This window comes from Rousettus aegyptiacus, unplaced genomic scaffold, assembly GCF_014176215.1.
Source record: "Rousettus aegyptiacus isolate mRouAeg1 unplaced genomic scaffold, mRouAeg1.p scaffold_m13_p_6, whole genome shotgun sequence".
Taxonomy (NCBI): Eukaryota; Metazoa; Chordata; class Mammalia; order Chiroptera; family Pteropodidae; genus Rousettus; species Rousettus aegyptiacus.
In genome coordinates, this window is record NW_023416309.1 from 33,875,098 (window position 1) to 33,895,562 (window position 20,465).

The 20,465-nt window shown below is 39.3% G+C and overlaps 1 protein-coding gene across 8 annotated transcripts in view; it reads right to left on the bottom strand.

The window, feature by feature from the left end:
• Positions 1-1,767: 1,767 nt before the first annotated feature.
• CPEB3 (cytoplasmic polyadenylation element binding protein 3) overlaps positions 1,768-20,465 on the bottom strand; it is a 160,567-nt gene continuing 141,869 nt past the window's right edge. For 7 of the 8 annotated variants that reach the window (XM_036223523.1, XM_036223524.1, XM_036223522.1 and 4 more), the window contains one exon: positions 1,768-7,532. In XM_036223523.1, the coding sequence (XP_036079416.1) occupies positions 7,305-7,532 (228 nt within the window). In that variant the 3' untranslated portion in view covers positions 1,768-7,304. The remainder of the gene's footprint in view (positions 7,533-20,465) is intronic. The other variant, XM_036223527.1, reaches the window with a different exon arrangement.

Consider the following 20,465-nt stretch of genomic DNA (forward strand, 5'->3'; position numbering starts at 1 on the left):
TAAATTGGTAGAATATTCTTCCCAACCATCCTTTGAACAGCAGTAGGGCCCATTCATTTGGCCTTCCCTTATCCCATTGCACAATCATTAACCTATTTAGGACAGCTGCTTCAGTTAAAACATGATTTTTAAGTCTTCCAATTTGAGAGTGTCCCATTGACCCATGTGCCGAAGGTCTGGTGAAAAACCACTCAAATCCAACTTTAAAGCTAAGCGTTCATCAGTGTTTGCCAGTGATGAGTTTTCTGTAAAGCACCTACCTTAGACATAACCCCAGCCATCTCTGGGCCTGTCCCCAGTGTCTATTAGTAGGGGGTTAGTGTGTTGCAAATTGCAAGCACCAGAAACTCCAAGCCTTCTGATTTTTGCTCACTACAAAAGCATCATTGACTAACGAACTCCCCCTCCACTGCAAGAATTGGGACATCATGAACTTTTTGCCAGGGACAAATGTGGGTCCCAAATCAGAGCAGCTTTCTGAAAATAGGATTCCATTTGTTGTTCGGTGTATATTTTTAGAAAGCCAAATGAGAAAAGGACCTGAAATATAACATTCCTCTCCCCATCTTGGAGGCGGCTGCAAGAGGAACACAGAGCTCCTGATGTTCAGAGCTGTCCCCGGCGGCCCTGGCCTCCTGCATCGGCTTCAGGTCCCCGGGGCACCCGGCTCTCGTGCGAGAAGCCTGTGCCGAGGGAGGTGGCGGCCGCGCGGACAGAACCCGGGGCGCCCCGCGCTGCCGCTCCAGGCCCGGGGGGCGCGGCGGCGCAGCGAGGCAGCCCCGCGTGGGCTTACCTGCAAGGCTGCAGCGAGTAGACGAGCCGTCAAGCCACTCCAGGGCCACCTGGGAGGAGGGGTCCGACGCAGGACGAGGATTTGGGGACCTGCCGCGGAAAGGGGTGCAATGCAGACTCTGGTGGGAGAAGCCCGTGAGGGAGCCTGCGACGAAGGAGCGGGTGCGTGCGAAACCGGGCACACTCGGCCGTGGCCCGAGCTGGGGACAGAGGGAGTCCGTGGGCGCCCCCCAGTCGACCCTCATGCCTCCTTTATCAACAGGGAGCTCCCTGCGCGGTGGCCGTCGCCCACCTGGCCGCTGGGCTCCCTCCGGGCCCGTCCTCCCCGCGCGCCCAGCTGACCCGCAGAGGCTCGGCCTTGCAAGTCCCGGTAGTTTAAAAACACCTGCGCCAGACCCCACCCCAAACCCGTGAGAGCAATCTCGGGGCCTGGGGCGTGGCACCTGCGTGTTCTAAGAGCACTCCTTGGGGATTCTCTCGTGCAGCCAGCCACTTTCTAAAAGGATTAAAAGTGCCCACGAGAGAGCTTCTAGCACGTCCAAAGTCGGTATGGAATTTTAAAAAGACCCATTTTCTGAAATGATTGGAACCAGGTGTAAAAAAATAAAACGAAAGGGGTGTACTTACATTTTCATTGACTTTCTTAGTTTTGATTTTGAAAATTGGTTTCACGTGTCCAGTACTGGGATAAAAGCCAATTGGCACCTCTAACAACCTTGCATTGAATACGCGTTCGCATTGTGTCAAAAGAAAAAAATAAACCCTCCTGTTTCAAATATACTCGTGCTTTTTTTTTTTAAATGAGCATTATTTGCGATAGAGAAAAGGTGAACGTTGACGTACTTAACCTGCTATAAAGGAACTTGCCCCTCCTCCCCTTAAAGCTAATCAAGTAAATTGAATGTGCCGATGTTTCAGAAGCAATCCATATACGCCAAGCTATTCCTTAGCAAATGCAAAGGATGACAAGTATCAGTACTTCATACAACTAGATTTAATAAGTTGTTATTACAGAAAAAAAAATGAAGTCCAAACTACAAAGTTTAAGCAGTTGTAAGCAATAGCTGCATTGAGCTCCATGTTTAGTCACAGTACTGCAGTTCCATACAAGCAATATTAGTCCAAGCCCCAGAGGCAGAAGCTGAGGAAGGGTTACTAGCAAAAACAATCTAAGAGAACAGGTAATAAAAGATACAATACATTTAAAATTAGTTGTTAGTTGAAAAACAAATACAGAGATCTTAGCTGTGAACACTCTAAAAGTTATGTCCATTATTTTGACAGCAAAAATACAAATACCTAATACTTTATACCCCAATAGAACTATATCCAGAAAAGAAAAAAGAGCAGAAGTTATCCTGTATTAGCACCCGAGTTTTCTACTTGTTGCAATTAACTTCATCGTCATACAAATTTAAATATCCCCGAATCACATATCCACTTCTTGACCCATTTTGGGGTATAAAGTCAACAGCATTAATTATAAAATACTCTGTGGTAAAATGGAACACTATTGCAGCTGAGATAGAGAAGTTTGGTTATTATTTAAAAAAAAACAAAACAAAATGTTAGCTGACATACCATACAAACTGGTGAAAAAGCAACAATCCATACAAATAAGTCAGTTTTAACAAAAAGATACTTTTTTTTCACTAATCTGTGACTAATCTTTCACTCAAACCTTGCAAGTAGAGATGTCACAATACTCAAATATTTAGATAGGAGCTTTACCCAGTTAAATACCATTTTGTTGCTAATATAATAGATAAAATTAAAACTAGCAGTTATTTGCTAATTGCATAAATGCAATACATTCTGCATTAGCCCATGCCTCACTAACAAGCTATAAAACACAAGATATAAGCAGAAATCTAAGCATAATCTTTATATCACTAAGCAAGAATTTTCCAATTTCTTTTCTTCTGTTCCTAATCACTTATTTGTAGCTAATGTAAAATTCCAACCAGTAATACCCAATTTGAGTTAAAATTTTACATCACGACTTGATCTAATCTATATATTATTTACAAAACTGAATACATAGAGCATACCCAAGAGCCGACTCTGGACACACGTTTCTCCAAGTTATTGATAACCTCGCCTCCGTGGCAACGGAACTGGAAGAGGCCATCGAGGACTTGTAGAAACACACCATCTATCTAGAGCAAGTCATTGGATGTTCTGTTTACGCAACACCAGTTTTGCAGTTGTATGTTTTGTTGTTTTAATTTTAGGTGCCATTACAATGACACGCTGCCTTAACAGCACAGCTTCGAGGTGGGGTGAATGTTGGAAAAGAAGCAAGAGGGCAGACAGATCATGCTTGGAGTGTTGCCAGATGTGTTGCCACAACAAGGGACAAACGAGGGGCACCGCATCCGGGAGGGGGTGGGGTTGCGGTGGAGGAAGACACGGTCTGAGACTGTCCTTATACAGTGGTGACGTCTGAGGGTGCTTCCTCATTATGACACCCAGGCGGTGAAGGGAGGCAACTCGGGGGAGACAATGAGATCCCAGTCTAACTACACAGAAGGCGGTGTCACCCCGTCCGCGGCTTCCTTTCACTCTCAGATGTCACCACTGTGAACGCACGGAAGAGATCTGGCCTGGGTAAAAGGCACTGTCTCACACGTGCACAGCAGTTGGTAGCAGATTCATACACACACACACACACACACACACACACACACACTCACTCACAAACACGACAAAATGAAGAGTGGGAAGGGAAAAGCAATGAGTTATTCTGTTGACTTAGCCAGGTTTTCGACCTGTCGGTATTTCACTAGGGTGACTTCATGATCAGGGCGCAGATTTGGCTGCACCTGGTGTTGTATAAATCCACTGTGACATCCCTAGAGAACTGTACTGTGACATCCCTAATCTTACACTAAACCACTGTAATAAAGGAAAAGGCTTGTCAAAATCTCACATGTTCTGCTCATTCTGTCATTTTATTACCCAATTATTCATTACATTTTCCAATCACTTTACATAACCAACCATTTTCATTGTTGTCACACTATTGTAAACCACATCAGCAAGTTAATACATAAAGCTTTGCATTTCAAAAAACTAGACACTTTAGTAACAATATTACAAAGGTTTTAGCTTCAAAAATAACTGAAAATGAAAAAAATAAACTTTTAAAGAATTAGCATCATAAAATTAATTTATTCCAAGTAAAAATACAAAATAATATTATGACATTGACCAGATATGAAAGTCCCTCCCAGAAACAACTCTATTAATGATTGAGAAAGCACTCCTTAAAGAAAATACGAAATAAAATGAAAAATATGTAAATATGTTTAATTTTTTTCTTAGCAAAAAATCTTTCTAAAAATAACAATGAAAATTTGTCTCAGTACAAAGGCTACATTACTATTGAAAAAATACCAGCATGAAGAAAAGGTACATATTTGACAGTAGAAAAATGATTTCAGTGAATCACAATGTCTAAAGTTTGCAATGAAAATAAATCTGCAATAAAGATTTATGCCTTTTTTCTTTTCTTTTTTTTCTATTTTTTATACAAACAGTACAAACAGTATTGCACATAACAACAAATAGTCGAGGTTAGGTTATAGCCTTCAAAAAATCGACTAGTTCAAGTGTCACATCAAGGAAAGGCCACAACAGGACCTGTGATACCCAGGGGCTCCCCAGTCAAGTTGCAGGTCAGAACACCTCTGTGTTTTAAAAAATAATTTTTTTGAAGGACCCTCTCTTTTAATATAACATTAACAACTTGGGGGCACATTTATTTACAAAACAAAAGGGAACATGTTATAATTTAATAAACTAAAAAAGTTCTCTTTAAAAAAATACAAACAGAAGAACTCTTTCACAATCCTGGTCAGTCGTGCACAATCAACGCTTGATTATAAATATACAAATTAAGGGAAAGTAGTTTCCACCATCTATTCACAACTCTCAGCACCAAATGGAGTTTATTTTTTGTAACCTATTCTTCATGACAATGCTTTTTCACCTTCACGTTAAGCTTTATGCTGTTCAATCTTCCAGCTTTTTTTTTTTTAAATCTCAGTGTTATTTTATTACACGAAAGAGGGGTGCTTCTTCAAAAAGTTTTGCTCCTTTCACATAATTAGGTAGATTTCTGTAGGTTAGATATGATCTTTAATATTATAGTTATAAAGCTCTAACTTCTTCATTTTCAAAAAACACAAATAAGCATGAAAAAAATAAAGTTACCCATCTGTTAAATCATTTTTCTTGCAGAATTAAATTAATATATATTTTTCTGAATAAACTTACTTAGAAAATATCATTTTCTCTCCTATATTTCAAAATTGAGGTATTGCAAAAGATCATGTCAGTCAGAAAGCATGCCTTTTTCCTTAAAAACAAACAAACAAAAAATCTTCAGCCGACTTTTGAAAACTGTCTAGAATACAAAAAGTAGTAGTGCATAACAAAATTTCTTGTACAGATGAAAAAAACCACAAACATAGAAAAAAACAAACAGAAAACCACGGCTGGGCTGGAAAAAAGCAATTATTACCAAAAAGCCCAGAGGTAACCTCAAAAGGGGAGAATTCTAATAAGCATTTTTAATCCAGTAAAAAACTATTTTGTTTTTCCTTTTGAAAACAAACTATAGTTTGAGAGCTGGTAATTGTAACTAAACACTGGAGAAACAAAACAGAACAAAAACAAGCAATATTAACTTAAGACAGTACAAGGACATCACAGCACGTAAAACACAGCGATTTAAATCTATTCTGCAGTGTCATATCCAGTCAGATTGTCCCCAGAATTCCAAAACATAGGAAGAAGATTAAAGAAAAGATTTACATAGTCTCACAATCATTGTGTGTGTTTATATATTACTATCTGCAGCCCAAGAGTGAATGCTAAAAAAATGTCCATGGTAGTACTAGCAGGTCTTAATTCTATTCAAGCTTTACAGGATAAATCCAGGGAATTAAGTAGTTAATTTCTCACCCAGACAACAAACCCTGCCCAGGCCATCTTATTTTGTACAGACATTTCTTTAGCATCACCATCACGCAACTTTCTTAAAATGTGCCTAGTCTGTCAATCTGACAACTTATCTCTATATACTGTATATATTCCTAGTGTTTGTAAGCTAAGATGAGCTCTTTGGTTTTCTGGACAAGGTCTGAAGCTATGTAAAATGGTGCAAGCACTAGGAGATTGTAACTAAGAGCTCATGTGTTAGTTAATAGTATACCAGTTATGAACTGTCAAGTTCATTAATGTCTGACACAGAGGCTTTAAACAGTTAAGTTTGATCACAGTTAGACATAATCACTTTACTATATAAAATAAATTGCACAATATATAACAGAGCACCGCAAAGTACTTCATCTACCATCCACAAATTTGCTTTAAGAATATCCTACACCTAGGTTTTATATTGGTTGTAATATAGGTCATTCTGTTATGGGCTCCTCCTAATTTCAGAAGCATTCCATTTATTGAGGCATGCCTTCCTCCGGTCAATTACCAGTTCTTTGAATGAAAAAAAATTTTTTTTTCTTTTTTTAAAAATCAGTATTTTATAGCTTATATAGATTCTTAATTTGTGCATTGTGGGAAGGTTTTATACTAGACATTGGATATAAAATTTATTGCATGCAGCAACCTGATTAAGTAAACATGCAGTCAGAAATAGTGACCTTCCGTTGAAGCTTTCTGAAGCTATTCTGATCTCCGTTCGGCAGCTGATTCTATCCCTAAATCACAAAAGTGTGTTGTTGGTTTTTTTTTTCATTGATACCTTAGCCTGAATAGAGTATTATGGTATTAATAATACCATTTTAATAGCAGCAAAAGCTATTGCAGCATAAATTTACATAACACTAAAAGATCTAACCAAAATCCTCAGCAAAACAAAAATCGAACATGAAGGAAAAATAAAGATTCAGCTTATGAGGTATCCTTACATGTCAGAATAGAGAGCAACTAAAGGCTTATTTTCATTAAGGGTAATCCTTACTCTAAATGACCCCAACTAATGATCGCGGAACTGTTGTGAAGTTTTGCTACATCTGCCACCTACGCACGAGTATTACCTTTGGTGAGTCCTCCTAGGGGCAACTCTCTACGTTTCTGAAAATAAGTGCATGCTCCAGTTCAAAAACAATCAGAACAACAACACGACAACAACGAACAAACAAAAAAAATCACAGACATCAACCTGATGGCCGCTGATGAGAATGGCAGTCTACATACTGTCACGAGTGACAAATCAGGTGTAAGAAATTAAGGTACCAAGCAGACAAAGGTGTGAATCAAAGTGCAAATCAGTACCGTTATACACTCTGCAATTTTGCATTATACTGGACATTGAGTTCAGTAATATGACTGTAAATAATAATAATAATAAAAAGACCCATTTCTTCTTTAAAAATCGAGAACGAATGCACAGATTTCCAGAACACCGTAAGCCCTGAGGCAGTGCCCTCTCTTTTCCCTCCTCGTTATCTACTCCAGTACTTGTGGCTGGGTCTGCCCTGGGCTCAGCTCCAGCGGAATGGGACATGACGAGGACGGTCGCCTCCCTCCTTCACCAGCGGTTTGTGGAACTCCCGCCCGGCACGGGAATGTATGCTCGCCCAGCAGTATTCGCAGTAATACTGCAGACAGGTGACGTTGGCACAGAAGAACGGGGCGAACTTCCCACCACAGCGTGTGCCCTGGCACTCATCACACATCTGATCATCCAGCACATATGGCTTCACTTCCACCTGGACCCGAAGAGGAAAGACAGAAAAAAAGGTTTAGCAAAGCTTCCTTGCGTTTCTTTCTTTCCAGAGTTTATAGTATTGCTTAACGATATGTCTCAGTCAGATGCCGCTTGGAACAAAGCTAGTCTTGGATGGTAGCTGAGCATAGGAGCCTCGGAATCCGCCCCTTTATTTACTCCTTGTGACTGCAGGCAGATCCTTAACCTTTCTTGGTGCTCCTGTGTGTGCTATGTGGATATCTGTAACGTGGGCGTAACATTTACACACACATGCACACACTTACTGTAAACTGTAAATGGGTTAACAGCGTCTATCTCAAAGAGTGCTGGTGAGGGTTGAGACGGGGGCACATAAAAGCGTGCGCGCTGAATCCCCAAGGCCGGGCAGCACCTGACAGTGCTGGACCAGACAGAGCGTTCCAGGGAGAGGGACCCGCTAGGACAGAGCCCAGAGGCGGCACAGGCAGCACACGTACTTGGAGAATGGTTTGACAGGAGCCGGGCCGGAGGGGACGGGTCACACTGAGGCTGGCAAGGCAGGCTGAAGGGCAACACGACTGTGAGGTGCTGGCACTCATGTTCTAATGACAAGACTTTCAAAAGACTAACATCGTGGTACTGTATACGATGGACTAGAGGGAAAAGGGGGGACTAGTGACATGTTAAGAAGCTGCTATAATAATTGAGCCTTTAAAACAAACAAACAAAACTTTATTGCCTTAATCTGCCCCCTAAGACCAGAAGCTTCGATAGAGGAGATCTTTCCATGACAGTCCTACAGGGGGGCAGTATAGAGTCTAAATGCAGTAACGCCGTATTACGAGAACCAAAAGCAAGAACGAACAGAAACTACCACAGTTTCCTGCCATCTCTTTCCTAGAAGCTCAGAAAAGGAACGTCATTAATGTTTTCATCTCGAATGTTAGACGTCAGCACAAGAGTGGCCAGTCTGTGGTGAGGCTCCTTCCACACTGACCAGCCAGCCTGGGGAAGAGCAACTACAGCGGCCGCCCGGGCTGTGGCGACAAGGACCCACGGTTCTCGGACACGAGCTACCGGTTCAGGCTGCATCTGGATGCAGCCAGTGGGCTGGAGCCGGGAAGACGGCACCGCCTAGGGTTAGACGCTCCACCTCCCCTTCTGAAGGCCCCTTTCCCGCTCCCTCTAGAGTTTCGTCTCTGTCACGAGCTCTAGTCCACAGGTCCCTTGGCCAGTCAGACATTTCTCCTTGGAAGACCCACCTGAGAAGACCTGTACCAGCTCCTGGTTACCAGGGAAAAAATATCTTTATTTTGGCTCAAATTCCTTTCCTCCTATTTCTTCATCCTCAACCTGACATGTTAGTAAGTGGGCTTCAAATCAATGTCTCACATTCATCTCTGCATCAAAATCAAAACTGTAATGGGGTTCTGGGGACATCTGCTTGGGTTCATATCCAGGCCACGTTAGTAGCTGTTCAACCTTAGGCAAGTTTCTCGGCCACTCTGAGCCTCTGTTTCCTCATCTGTACACTGGAGGCAGAGAAGAGTTCGTACTGTATAGGGTTCCTATGAAGCTTAAATGACTTAAACCATATAAAGCACACAGAACCACTAAGCATGGTCATTATCCCTGCTGCTTCCTCTCCAGTTCAGGCCAAAACAGTGTGCACATCGATGCCTTCAATACCAACGGCCTCTGCACTGACCAGCACGCTCCAGGCCTTCCCGGTTCAGTGCACCCATGTACAGACTGACATCTCAGTAGTCTATTTTCACAATGTTTTTCTCCTAGTCAAAGCCATTCGGATTCTCCGCTGCCTCGAGGATGAAGCCCAGATGCCTCAGCATGATAGGGACTCTCTGTCTCCCACGGCTCAGCTAGATGACACAGACTTCACAATGTCTCTCTCCCAACTAATTCCCAACTCAAACTCTACCCGGTCTTTATTTTCACTTGCACTTTCTTCCCACCTCAAATGCTCTCCTTTAACGCCTGGCCCACTCAACTCAGGTACCCAATGAGGTCTAGTCTTTTTTTCTTTCTTAATGTAAAGTTAGCAGTTTTAAATTGAACAATTCAGTGGAACTTAATATGCTCACAAAGTTATAAAACTACTACCTCTATCTAGTTCCAAAACATTTCATCACTGCTGTACCCACTGAGCAGTTACTCAACCCATTTCTCCCTTCCTAGCCCCTGGCAACAACCAATTTTCTTTCTGTCTCTAAGGATTTACATATTCTGAATATTTTATATAAATGGAATCCCATAATATGCAACCTTTCGTGTCTGGTTTCTTCCACTTATAATGTTTTGAGGTTCATCCATGTTCTAGCCATCAGCAGTATTTCCTTCCTTTTTATGACAGAATAATATTCCACTATATGTGTATGTGTCTGTACATATGTACACTTGTTTATCCATTCATTTGTGGATGGACATTTGGATTGTTTCTGTCTTTGCCTATTGTGAATGGTACTGCTATGAACATATGTAGACATGTTTGTTTGAATACCTGTTTTCAACTGTTCTGACTATATACCCAGGAGTAGAATTGCTGGCAGGGTAGTGGCGGGACAGGGAGCGTAGAGCAATTCTATGTTTAACTTTCTGAAGAATGGCCAAATTGTTTTCCATATAGCCTGCTCCATGAGGGGTCCAATTTTTCTACATACTCATCCACATTTGTTGTTCTCCATTTTTGTGATTACAGCCATCCTACTAGGTGTGAGGAGGCACCTCACTATGGTTTTCATTTGCATTTCTCTAATGACTATTGACATTAAACATCTTTTCATGTGCATGTTGGCCATTTGTATATCCTCTTTGGAGAATGGTCTATTTCAAATCTTTTGTCCATTTTTTGAATTGGATTGTTTGTGTTTTTGTTGTTGAATTGTAAGAGTTCTTTATACATGTCAGATGCTAGATTTTTATCTATATATGATTTACAAGTACTTTCTCCTATTTTATAGGTTATATTTACTTTGTTGATAATGCCCTTTGATGCACAAAAGTTCTTAATTTAGATGAAGTACAACTTATCTATTTTTTCTTTTGTTGCTCCTTCTTTTGATGTCATATCTAAGAATCCACTGCCAAATATAAATCCGTAAAGATTTATCCATATATTTTCTTCTAAGAATTTTATGGTTTTAGCTCCTATATTTAGGTTGATTGATTTTGAGCCACTTTGGTGCATTGTGTAAGGCAAGGTGTCTACTTCATTCTTTTGCATGTGGATATCCAGTTGCCCGAGCACCATTCGTTGAAGAGACTATTCTTCACCTACTGAATGATCTTGGCAACCTTGTCATAAATCAGTTAGAGGCCCAGTCTTCCTAAACTATTTCAGTCTCAATCTATTCCTTCCCTTTTGTACTTAATACTCCATCTTGCTCATCTGGTACTTCCTATCTACAGTACTGCCTTGGTCAGCATCTCTCCTTATCTTCAAGCAACTTGAGGACAGAGCCCTGGAGCAAGACAGAACAGTGGCAGATCCAGGGAAGAATGGGGTCTACAGAGGTTAGGGGCAACTGGAGGAAGGTATAGGTTTATGAGTGTATCTAACCTGGCCTCATCTCATGAATCTGAAGGCTGAAAAGGAGCCAAAACTGTGGAATGCATCCTTTTGCCCTGAGGCTGGACGACCACTGGTAGAGGCAGGGCATGCTGGGAGCTGGGAGCAGCCTGCTTTTCCACCTTCAGTGCATGAGCTGAGGACTGCTCTGCTCCACCACCAGGCACACACCTCTACCCAGGGAGCTCTGGCAACCAGACCTGAGCCCCACTGAGCCTGGAAAAGGGGATCCAGGAGTCAGAGAGAGGAGTGGTCTGAACAAAGAGAATTTACACTCAGCAAAATAAAGCTGCTGGAGGAGAAAGATAACAGCCATTTACAATACACACAAATATGAAAAGAGTACTTGAGGAGATTCTAGTACAAAAGGGACTTTCTGGTAATTTTTTAAAAAACAGTTACTTTTGTTTAGGTATAAGAACAGTATTGTGGTTATGTGGAGTTTTTTAACTGCAGAAATTTTTTTAAGAGCTTAATTTTTTAAATTAAGGTTAGAGTCATGAAAAATTAACTGTTTTAAAGTGAATAATCCTGGGGCATTTAATACACTCACAATGTTGTGTAACCACCACCTCTCCACCTCTATCTAGTTCCCAAACATTTTCATCGCCACAAAAGGAAACCCTGTACTCTCATTTTTGTTTTATAATTTTTTTTTTTTTAGATATTATTGAATTATTTAACTGAATTATTTCAGGATGAAATATATGATGTCTGGGATCTTCAAAATAATCTCGGGGGAGGGTGGTGGAGTAAGTAGACGTGTATATGAAACAAAACTGGTTGTAAGTTGATAATTACTGAAACTGGATGATGGCAACCCTGTACGTTGATAATTGTAATTGAATGTTAGAGTTCATTATACTATTCTCTATACTTCTGTTAGTATTCAAATTTTTTATTATTAAGACGCTCAAATACCTAAACTGTGACTTTTTTGACTAATTAAGTTATCCAATGAATTGAAGAGAGGATAATCACTGCTGAGAACCAGTTTAGTGGCCTAGAAGGTCAAGTGGTAGAAATATTTCAAAGCTCTGGGAAAAAAATAAGTTTGAAAAGTAAAGAAAGATAATACATTTTTAAAAAGATCCAGAAAAACTTAATATACAAACCACAAAAGTTCCAGGAGAAAAAAGAAATGAGGAAAGGCAATAATATGACAAAAGTCTTGAAACTGCATATCAAAAATACCACCAGGGCCAGTCTAGACTGGTAAGAAAGAACACACACCACCAGGAATATCCTGCTAACTCGCTAGCTAAAATTTCTGGACTAGAAAGGTACAGAGAAAATGTTACATGCTCCCAAGTGAAGAGAGCTAGTTACTATGTCCTGCAAAGGAAAGAAACAAACTGGCATCCTATTTCCTATCTGTAACACTAGAAGCTGGAACACCAAGAAATGCTATTTATTCGGCTGAGAGAAAAAGGCATGATCTAAAATTCCTTTAGTCAAAATAGCATTTTTCTGTCAAGAAGACTTGCAAGAAATCTAGTAGCTTTATGCTCTTCTAGCAATTATAATGGAGAAAATATCCTATTCGCAACTAAAACAAAAATTATGTTACTTGGAATGAATCAAATTATAAAGATACAGGACCTACATGAAGAAATATTTAAATGTAAAAAAAAAAATCATTAAAAAAACAACTAGGTCTAAATGCACAAATCAAGGGCAAAGTAGGCCTTTTTTTAGTAAGGGCTAGAATCCTAGAAGCCTCAGAAGGAAATAAATATATTAGAGTATGTAAAAATAAAATACATTTAAATGACAAAAGATACCATGAGAAAAGTCAGGAGGCAAATGATGGATTTAGAAAAAAATAACAATTATTTATACTATACAGAGAACTCTTAAAAACTGGCAAGAAGAGGACATACAACACAATGGGAAAATGCGTAGAGGATAATTCACATAAGAATTCATGGGCAATCGCATTAAAGGTTTTCACATTTGTTCACAGTCAGGAAAAAGAAAATTAATATTACTTTAGTCTCTCATCAGATCTGCAAACATTTAAAAGAGATGATAACTATCATTTGCTGACAGAAATATGAATTGCTACAGCATTTAAAAAAAAGCAAACTAGCAAATTCTTAAAATTAAAAATATAGATACTCTTTGATCCAATAATCCCACTGTTGGTTGTTGTTAATGCTTGGAAATATAACCACAAGTAAGTTTATGTATAAAGTATATTTTTTGAAGAATTGCCCATAGTGGCAAAAAACTAGAAACAAAGTAAGTGTTCGCCTATAGTTAAATAGTTGAATAAAATGTGGTATATCTACCCCCATAGAATATCATGCAATCATGAAAAAGACTGAGTTAGTGCTCCACCGGTCGATTTGAAAAGATTTCTATAACATGGGAATGTTAAGATCAAGTGGAATGACATATACAAACACCTGCTGTGAACTGTAGAACACTGAACAAACAAATGCAAGGTCAAGTAATACATTTGTGCTAATTTTGAAAATGTAATATGAATAAAACTGCACCTTCTGTCTATTCAGGCTTCCGGCTGAGCTTGGCAACAATGTCCCTTACCAGCTGAGGGGTCTGGTCAACACAGATTTAGCAAATAGCCATCAAGCTCCATCATGGCCACCACTGGGCCAGAGGCACACAGTGGTACCTTATTTAACCAGCTTCCTTAGAGAACAATGAATTCTTTACAAGTTACTTTTCCAGAGAGCAGACATTTTTCCTTTTTGGTGCCAAAACATCTTGGATTTTGATTTTTTTTTTTTTTTTAAGGAAATCTTCCTATTTACTATGCCCTCTCTTAAGCAAGGGATATTTTGATATTTTGAATTCCCTTCATAGTTGTGCCAGGTAATACAATGCAGTGGACAGTTTTTACTTTTTTTCTGTCACCCCCTTCAAAACCTGTCTGTCCGCTATCACTTCTGATAGCTTTTAATGATCCTTTATAAATTTGCAACTTCCTGTCACTTTCAATTGGACTTAAAAGTTGGGTAATCAAGTTTGCTAAGACCTGCACATTAAATGACAGTAATCATAGTCAATAAGCCTCTAAACAAAGCCTTTTTACGTAAAGGATGTGGCTTTTGGATTGCTACTGTGCTCTCAGAGGCCTTTCCTGACAACTTCCAGAGGGCTGCCTTCCAGATGCGTGAGTGGTGCCATTACTGCAAAGCCACTTCCAGCACCTCCATGCAAGTGTTGAATCCAAGAGTAGAGACTTGCCCAAAAGATAAGACCTACACCATAATTCGAAATGATCCACAAACACAGATGTGCAAGTTGACTACCATAACCTCTCAAAGGACAATAAACATCGTCTTGGACAATTTAAATCGACTAAGAGAAGCAGCTTCCTGAAGGACACTGGTAGTTGGTGGTCAAATAGATTCACTCATTTGACTAATATTCTTTGAGTGCCTATTCCCTGTCAAAATGAAAATATCATGAAGAATATGACTTAGGTCTTCCCATAATTTATGGTCTGAGAGTTTTTTAAAGGCACCCCTAAACCGCTAATGTTTTTGCCATGTCCTAACGCCATCTGTATTATTATGTTATGTTTTACTTGACTGTCCAGATCCCCATTTTTCCCTATACACACACACATATATATATGTTAAAATAAATTTAATATATATATATTAAAATAATGGGTTCCTCTGCTAATCATCTAGATCACCTGCAGTATCATTAAACTAACATTTTGGAAACACCAATTTACTGGGACATTACTAATCTAGACTACCACCAAAGGCCGACTACTAGAGCCCTTCCCAGAGCCAATCATGTCACCAAATTGACCTTCTGCTTCGAAGGGATTTGCAGGCACAGGTGATGAACATTTCCTGTAAAGAGACACCTGAATTCATACCACACGCCTGCTAGAGATGACCATGCCCAGGATGCTGAGAAATATGTGTAACTTATTGATTAGCTGGTAACAATTAGGATAAGAAAGAATGATATGGAACCCTGGATAAGTGGCCATAAGAAGATGGATAAAGGGAATAATATATTTAGAGTGACAGAGACAAAGAGAAAGCCACACTTTAAAAATATGATCTCAATGCTGACACTGTTTTGCTTCTAATAAGCTGGAGAAAATATTTCTGTCTGCAGTCATTGTGATACTACCAAAATGACCTCCCAAAATAAGTAAACAATGACTAAACAGCTCTCAATGGCAGAGGGAGACCATAAACTCTTCACAGGTCCAGAATTCTCTCTCCTTGGGCCTGAAAGGTGTAATAATGAGAAGAGAAACATTAGCCAATGTCAGGCTCAGGTGAATTATGTGCTAAAGTTTATATAAAGGACATATAAAGACTGGTCCCCATTGCAGCCTGCCCTTTGGTGACAGGAAAAAACAAATTAAGTCCATCAGATACCTAACCATCACAAAATGGTAAGATGTTTATAGGTGGCTGGCAGTTGAGTAGAAGCAAAGACTTCCAATAATGGAAACCGACTGAACAAACTGGAGAAAGAGGCCAAGTAAAGAGGTATAATTCGATAGGGATAAATGTAAAGGTGTCCAGAAGTCAGGTAGGCCATTTTTTTTTTTTTTTTTTAATCATTTGAAGCAACATGCTTCCTGGAAAAATCAATTTATTTGATGTGCTCAAAGCTTTTAAACAAAGGTACTTCTAATCTTTGTGGCATGTGTCACAGAGTGCATGTATTCTAAAAAGCACAGTAACCTCAATACCATTCCTGCTAAACGTGGTGTCTACAGTTGTGAAAGCAGGCCTCCACTGGCACCTAATGCTACAAATGTCTAAACACAAAATTTTTAGTTTTCGACTGACTATGAGCTAGAATCCTGCTGTTTCCAAAGCGATGACAGATGCCTACGAAATAAAAGAACATGAAAAATAACTTTTCCTTAGCAACAAAGTTATCCACGACTTTCCAGATTTAGCAAATTCGCAGTTATTAATTTTAGGAGCAATCTAGGGTAGATTAAAAACATATAAGGGAAATGGTTTGGATTTCATTTCCTTTTTACCTTTCAATGGACTTACCATTTTTCATATTTTCAAGTGCTGGGGGCAGAAAGATTTAAATATCGCCCTTGTGCCCTTCCCACAGTTCAGAACGTGCTTATACTAATGTAGACACCTCTGCCATCTGTTTGTAGAGCACTGAGAGATCTGTGAGTGCTCTGTTGGGCCTTAAGATAACTTTCTCATGAAACAGAAGGGTCAGCTGACAGCATCCTGTACAATCCATAGATTCACCATTAGTCTGGTTTCCTTCCATGCCACTTGGGATTGCGGCTGGAGGTGAGGATGTAAATCAGCCCCAAATCAACTTCTAGTAGCAGAAGATCATATCGTGTTGGGAACAAAGGGTAAGAAAATCCTTAAAAATCTGTGAAATATATAATTTCTATGGCTCCAACCTCTTGTCCAGGATGTAAAAGGGCTCTATTCATTAAATGGCTAGATCACTACCTTGTACGCCTGTTTCCCCTATTCTATGAGAGGTTTGGACAATCTCTTCCAAATAAAAATAAGCACTCACCAAGAAATTGCTAATTGACTAATTCCCTGACTTCTAAGGTTAAAGAGCTTGAATGTTCTGAGACAACTACTTAAAAGGGGTATCGGTCTTTTATTCATTAATAACCTCATAAATAGTCTCTATACTCAGATATGAGCAGGTAAGAACATTTAATCACTCTAAAGAGTTTTCATATTAAAAACCATCACAGTTACAATAGAGAAGATACAAAAAGAGAGAACAGGACAGAATAGATCAGAGGTCAAGATTCGGAGAGGGAAGGCAAAAAGTTTCCATGCCATTTAGAAAGAGGAATACCTTTCTCTTTCTTTAGATGAACCAAACCCCATAGAAGAAACTATTTTTAGTCAAAGGCTCTGAGACTCCCAATGATTCAAAATAAGCTCAGGTAGGATTAGTTACAACATTTGAATTCACTTCTGGGTGTTGCTTCCTCTCAAAGGGTCATATTAAACATAGCCATAGCTACAGCTGGGAAGTTTTCAAGCCAGATCAAGGCAGGGACCAGAAATAGCAGCAAAATAAAGGCTGGGTTGTGGGAGTTCCAGGTCCCAGACTAAGGCTAGGGGAGTCAGAGCCAGGGAACAGGTTACCAGACCCCTATTTCTTTTGCTATTGAGTCATCTTATATATTCCAGCTGTAGCCAGAGACAAAGTGTAGTATTATCAGCACTTCTGTTCGTATCGTTACTGGGTCACATTAATCTTCATGTAGGCTAGAAATATAAAGTCTTGAATAGTCTTCAGCTACAATTCAGTCCTAATACACTTCTAGTGAAGAGAGAAAAAAAACGTTAAATATGTAAGGTACTTGAAGTGCTTGCAAAAAAAGGTGCAATGGATAACATCTCATTAAATAAAAAATGGGTTATTCTCAAGAGTATGCTATTCAAAGCAAATATTATGTGCTATGGCTTAGCTGTCACAATGTTCCTTAAATAAAAGTATAAGACAGCCCCAAATTAGCTAACTGAGAGTCTCTCCAGTTCTCTGCATTAAACTAAAACAGAGTCAAGGAAATATTATTTGTTAATGGTACACTGATTTCAAAACTATTTCCCCTTCTAATATAGAAACTGATATGTTAGAAAGATACAATAGATTATCTCAAATAATCAAAATACAAAGAAGTATAAATACTAAAGAGAATACTAACCACACCCTCAATGCCCCCTGGCCGCCCCCCCCCCCCCGCCACCCCGCAATGGATATCCAGTTGCTGTTTTCCGGCCTCACCCACAACCCTCTATAGATAGAAAACACATTCCCAGAAATCTTACTTCTGGGTATTTATTCAAAAGAAATGAAAGCAGGATCTCAAAGGGATATTTTCACTATTGTGTTCATTGCAGCATTATTCACAACAGCCAAGGTATGGGAGCAACCTGAATATCCATCAACAGATGAATGGATACAGAATATGTGGTAAATATAAACAATATTATTCAGCTTTCAAAAAAAAGGAAATTCTGTCACACGCAGCAACATGGGTGAACTTTAAGGACATTACGCTAAGTGAAATAAGCCAGTCACAGAAGGACAAATACTGCATGGTTCCGTTTATATGAGGTATCTAAAACATTCAAACTCATAGGATGCAGAAAACAGATTGGTGGTTGCCAGGGGTTAGGGGCAGGGGAAGTGGGGACTGCTGCTCAAAGGTTATGACGTTCCAGTTACACGAGATGAAAAAGTTCTAGAGATAATGCTCTACAACACTGTGCTTATGGTTAATAACACTGTACTGTACACTTAAACATTTAAAAGGATAGGTTTCATGTGTTTTTTTCACCACAATAAGAAAAAAAAAGGAAATACATGATGGGTGGGACACACTTGGAGAAAACGTGCTGAGGAAGGGAAAAACAATCAATGGCTTATTAAACTTCTGAATTTGAGCATGAAAGAAGTAAAGAAGCTGAAAGCACAGCATTTTTCTCAGCTGGGTTCTCTAGAACATTACTCGCAAGAGACAGTGCATTTTTGAAGAGTTCATGATCAAAAAAATTTGTGAAAAATTGTAGTGTCTCCTTCTTGGATCTTCACAATGAAAATTAGTATATAAAAGATTCTAAGAAGCCCTAGAATAAAGCAGCCTATTTAACTTTCTTCGAGAAAGCATTTCCGTACTCACTTGACTTAGAAAAAGTTTTTTTTTGTAAAGCAGATATTAAAATCCCAAAGGACTCATGCTTTATGAAGGACAATTTAAGAAATGGTGGTTTAAGGGAACTAATTTTAGGGACAGAATCTTGTCAACTTCCTCCTCCTATTTCAAAAACTCAAATAACCAAACAACTTTATCCCTTTCTTGCCTGAAATATTTAACTGCTTTTATCATATGAAATTCCAATTAGACTGTCTAATAAACATCTTACAGAAGAGCTCAAAATTTGCCATTCATGGTTTCATGGAAATCAATATGTTATCAGTGCCACTGTGTATTGACAGAGTGTTTTACAGTTTTTGAAAGCATTTTCATTAACACACATACACACACATCCTTTCTTTAAGTCAACCCCAGATTGGCTGCCTCTACTCTAGTATCCTCTGTACTAGTAAAAGTATCTCTATGGGCTGAGTTGGCAGACTATAACCACCATTTACTGCACGATGCATATCAAGTTATAGACATCTCACTTGCACATTTCTAGGAGACAACCTGACCAAGTTGTACTAAATAACAGTTTTGTAGTGGTAGGAGCCTCAGATTTTTATTAAGAAATTGTTCATATCAGTCAAATCATCTGTTTCTGTTAGACTAAGGGAGACTAAACTGATTCTACCCTTACAAATTTCCTCAGAACCACATAGGGAAGACAAAAGAGTAGAAAAATGGCCGTGTAAAAAGATTACCCATTTCCTAATGATCTCATTTTTCACACTACCAAAATCTTTCATATGTAAGTGACCTAAACTCGAGTTATAAAGAAAGCTGGATTTAGCAGAGCTTTCACATCTTAAGTGTTCATTTGGTATCACTTCTAAAAATACCATTAAAACAGACAGAATGAGTACAGGTGCCCTCTTTTGCCATTGTTGTACTTAAATACTTTAAACTGTTCCAGTTTTTCACAGAAACACTGTTCAAAGGAATATAAGCAAAATTTAATCCTAACTGTCTACTGAATTTCAGGTTCAAAATCTTTTTGTTATCAGAGCTAAGATGCTGGTAAAAAAAACACCTCTTTCTAGACTAAAAAAAATAAAAAAACGCTTCAACGCTTTAAATGGAAAACACATCCAGGTGTTTGTTTCTATAAAAGGAACTGAAGAGTCTCTCTATGTGTATCTTGACTAATATCCAACCAGCACACTGGTAGGCTGGCACCTATGTTAACTGTTTCACTTTTTAAAGTTTTGACTTCAACTTTTTCATTATCTTTATATTAGGGATTCCTAGGGGGAATTGATTGGGCACTTTCAAAGTAGAAAAAGAAAAGAGAGAGTGAGTTAACAACTAGCCTTGGACAGATGGTTGAGCAACAGTACAATTTAAATAGGGCCCAGGCTCCGCCGTACGAAGCAGCACCTGTACAGCCTAATAACTTTCCAAAGCACTTCTTCATCTCTCGTCTATCTGTGCGACAAACCATCAGAGAGTTAGACTGGTGCTACTACTGAGGCAATGAAATCAAGCCTCTAAGAGATTAAGTAACTTGTCCAAGTTCACACCATGACAGAAAGAAGAACCAGGAGCGTAGCTCAGCTCTCCCAATTCCCAAGCCAAGTCACTTTTTTTCTACAGCCACGGTTTTCTGGGTGGTGAGGATAGGAGCAGGTGCGGGGTGTGCTCCCCCTAAGATACTTCATACTCCATAAATGCCCTACCCTATTAGTGTTCTAGGG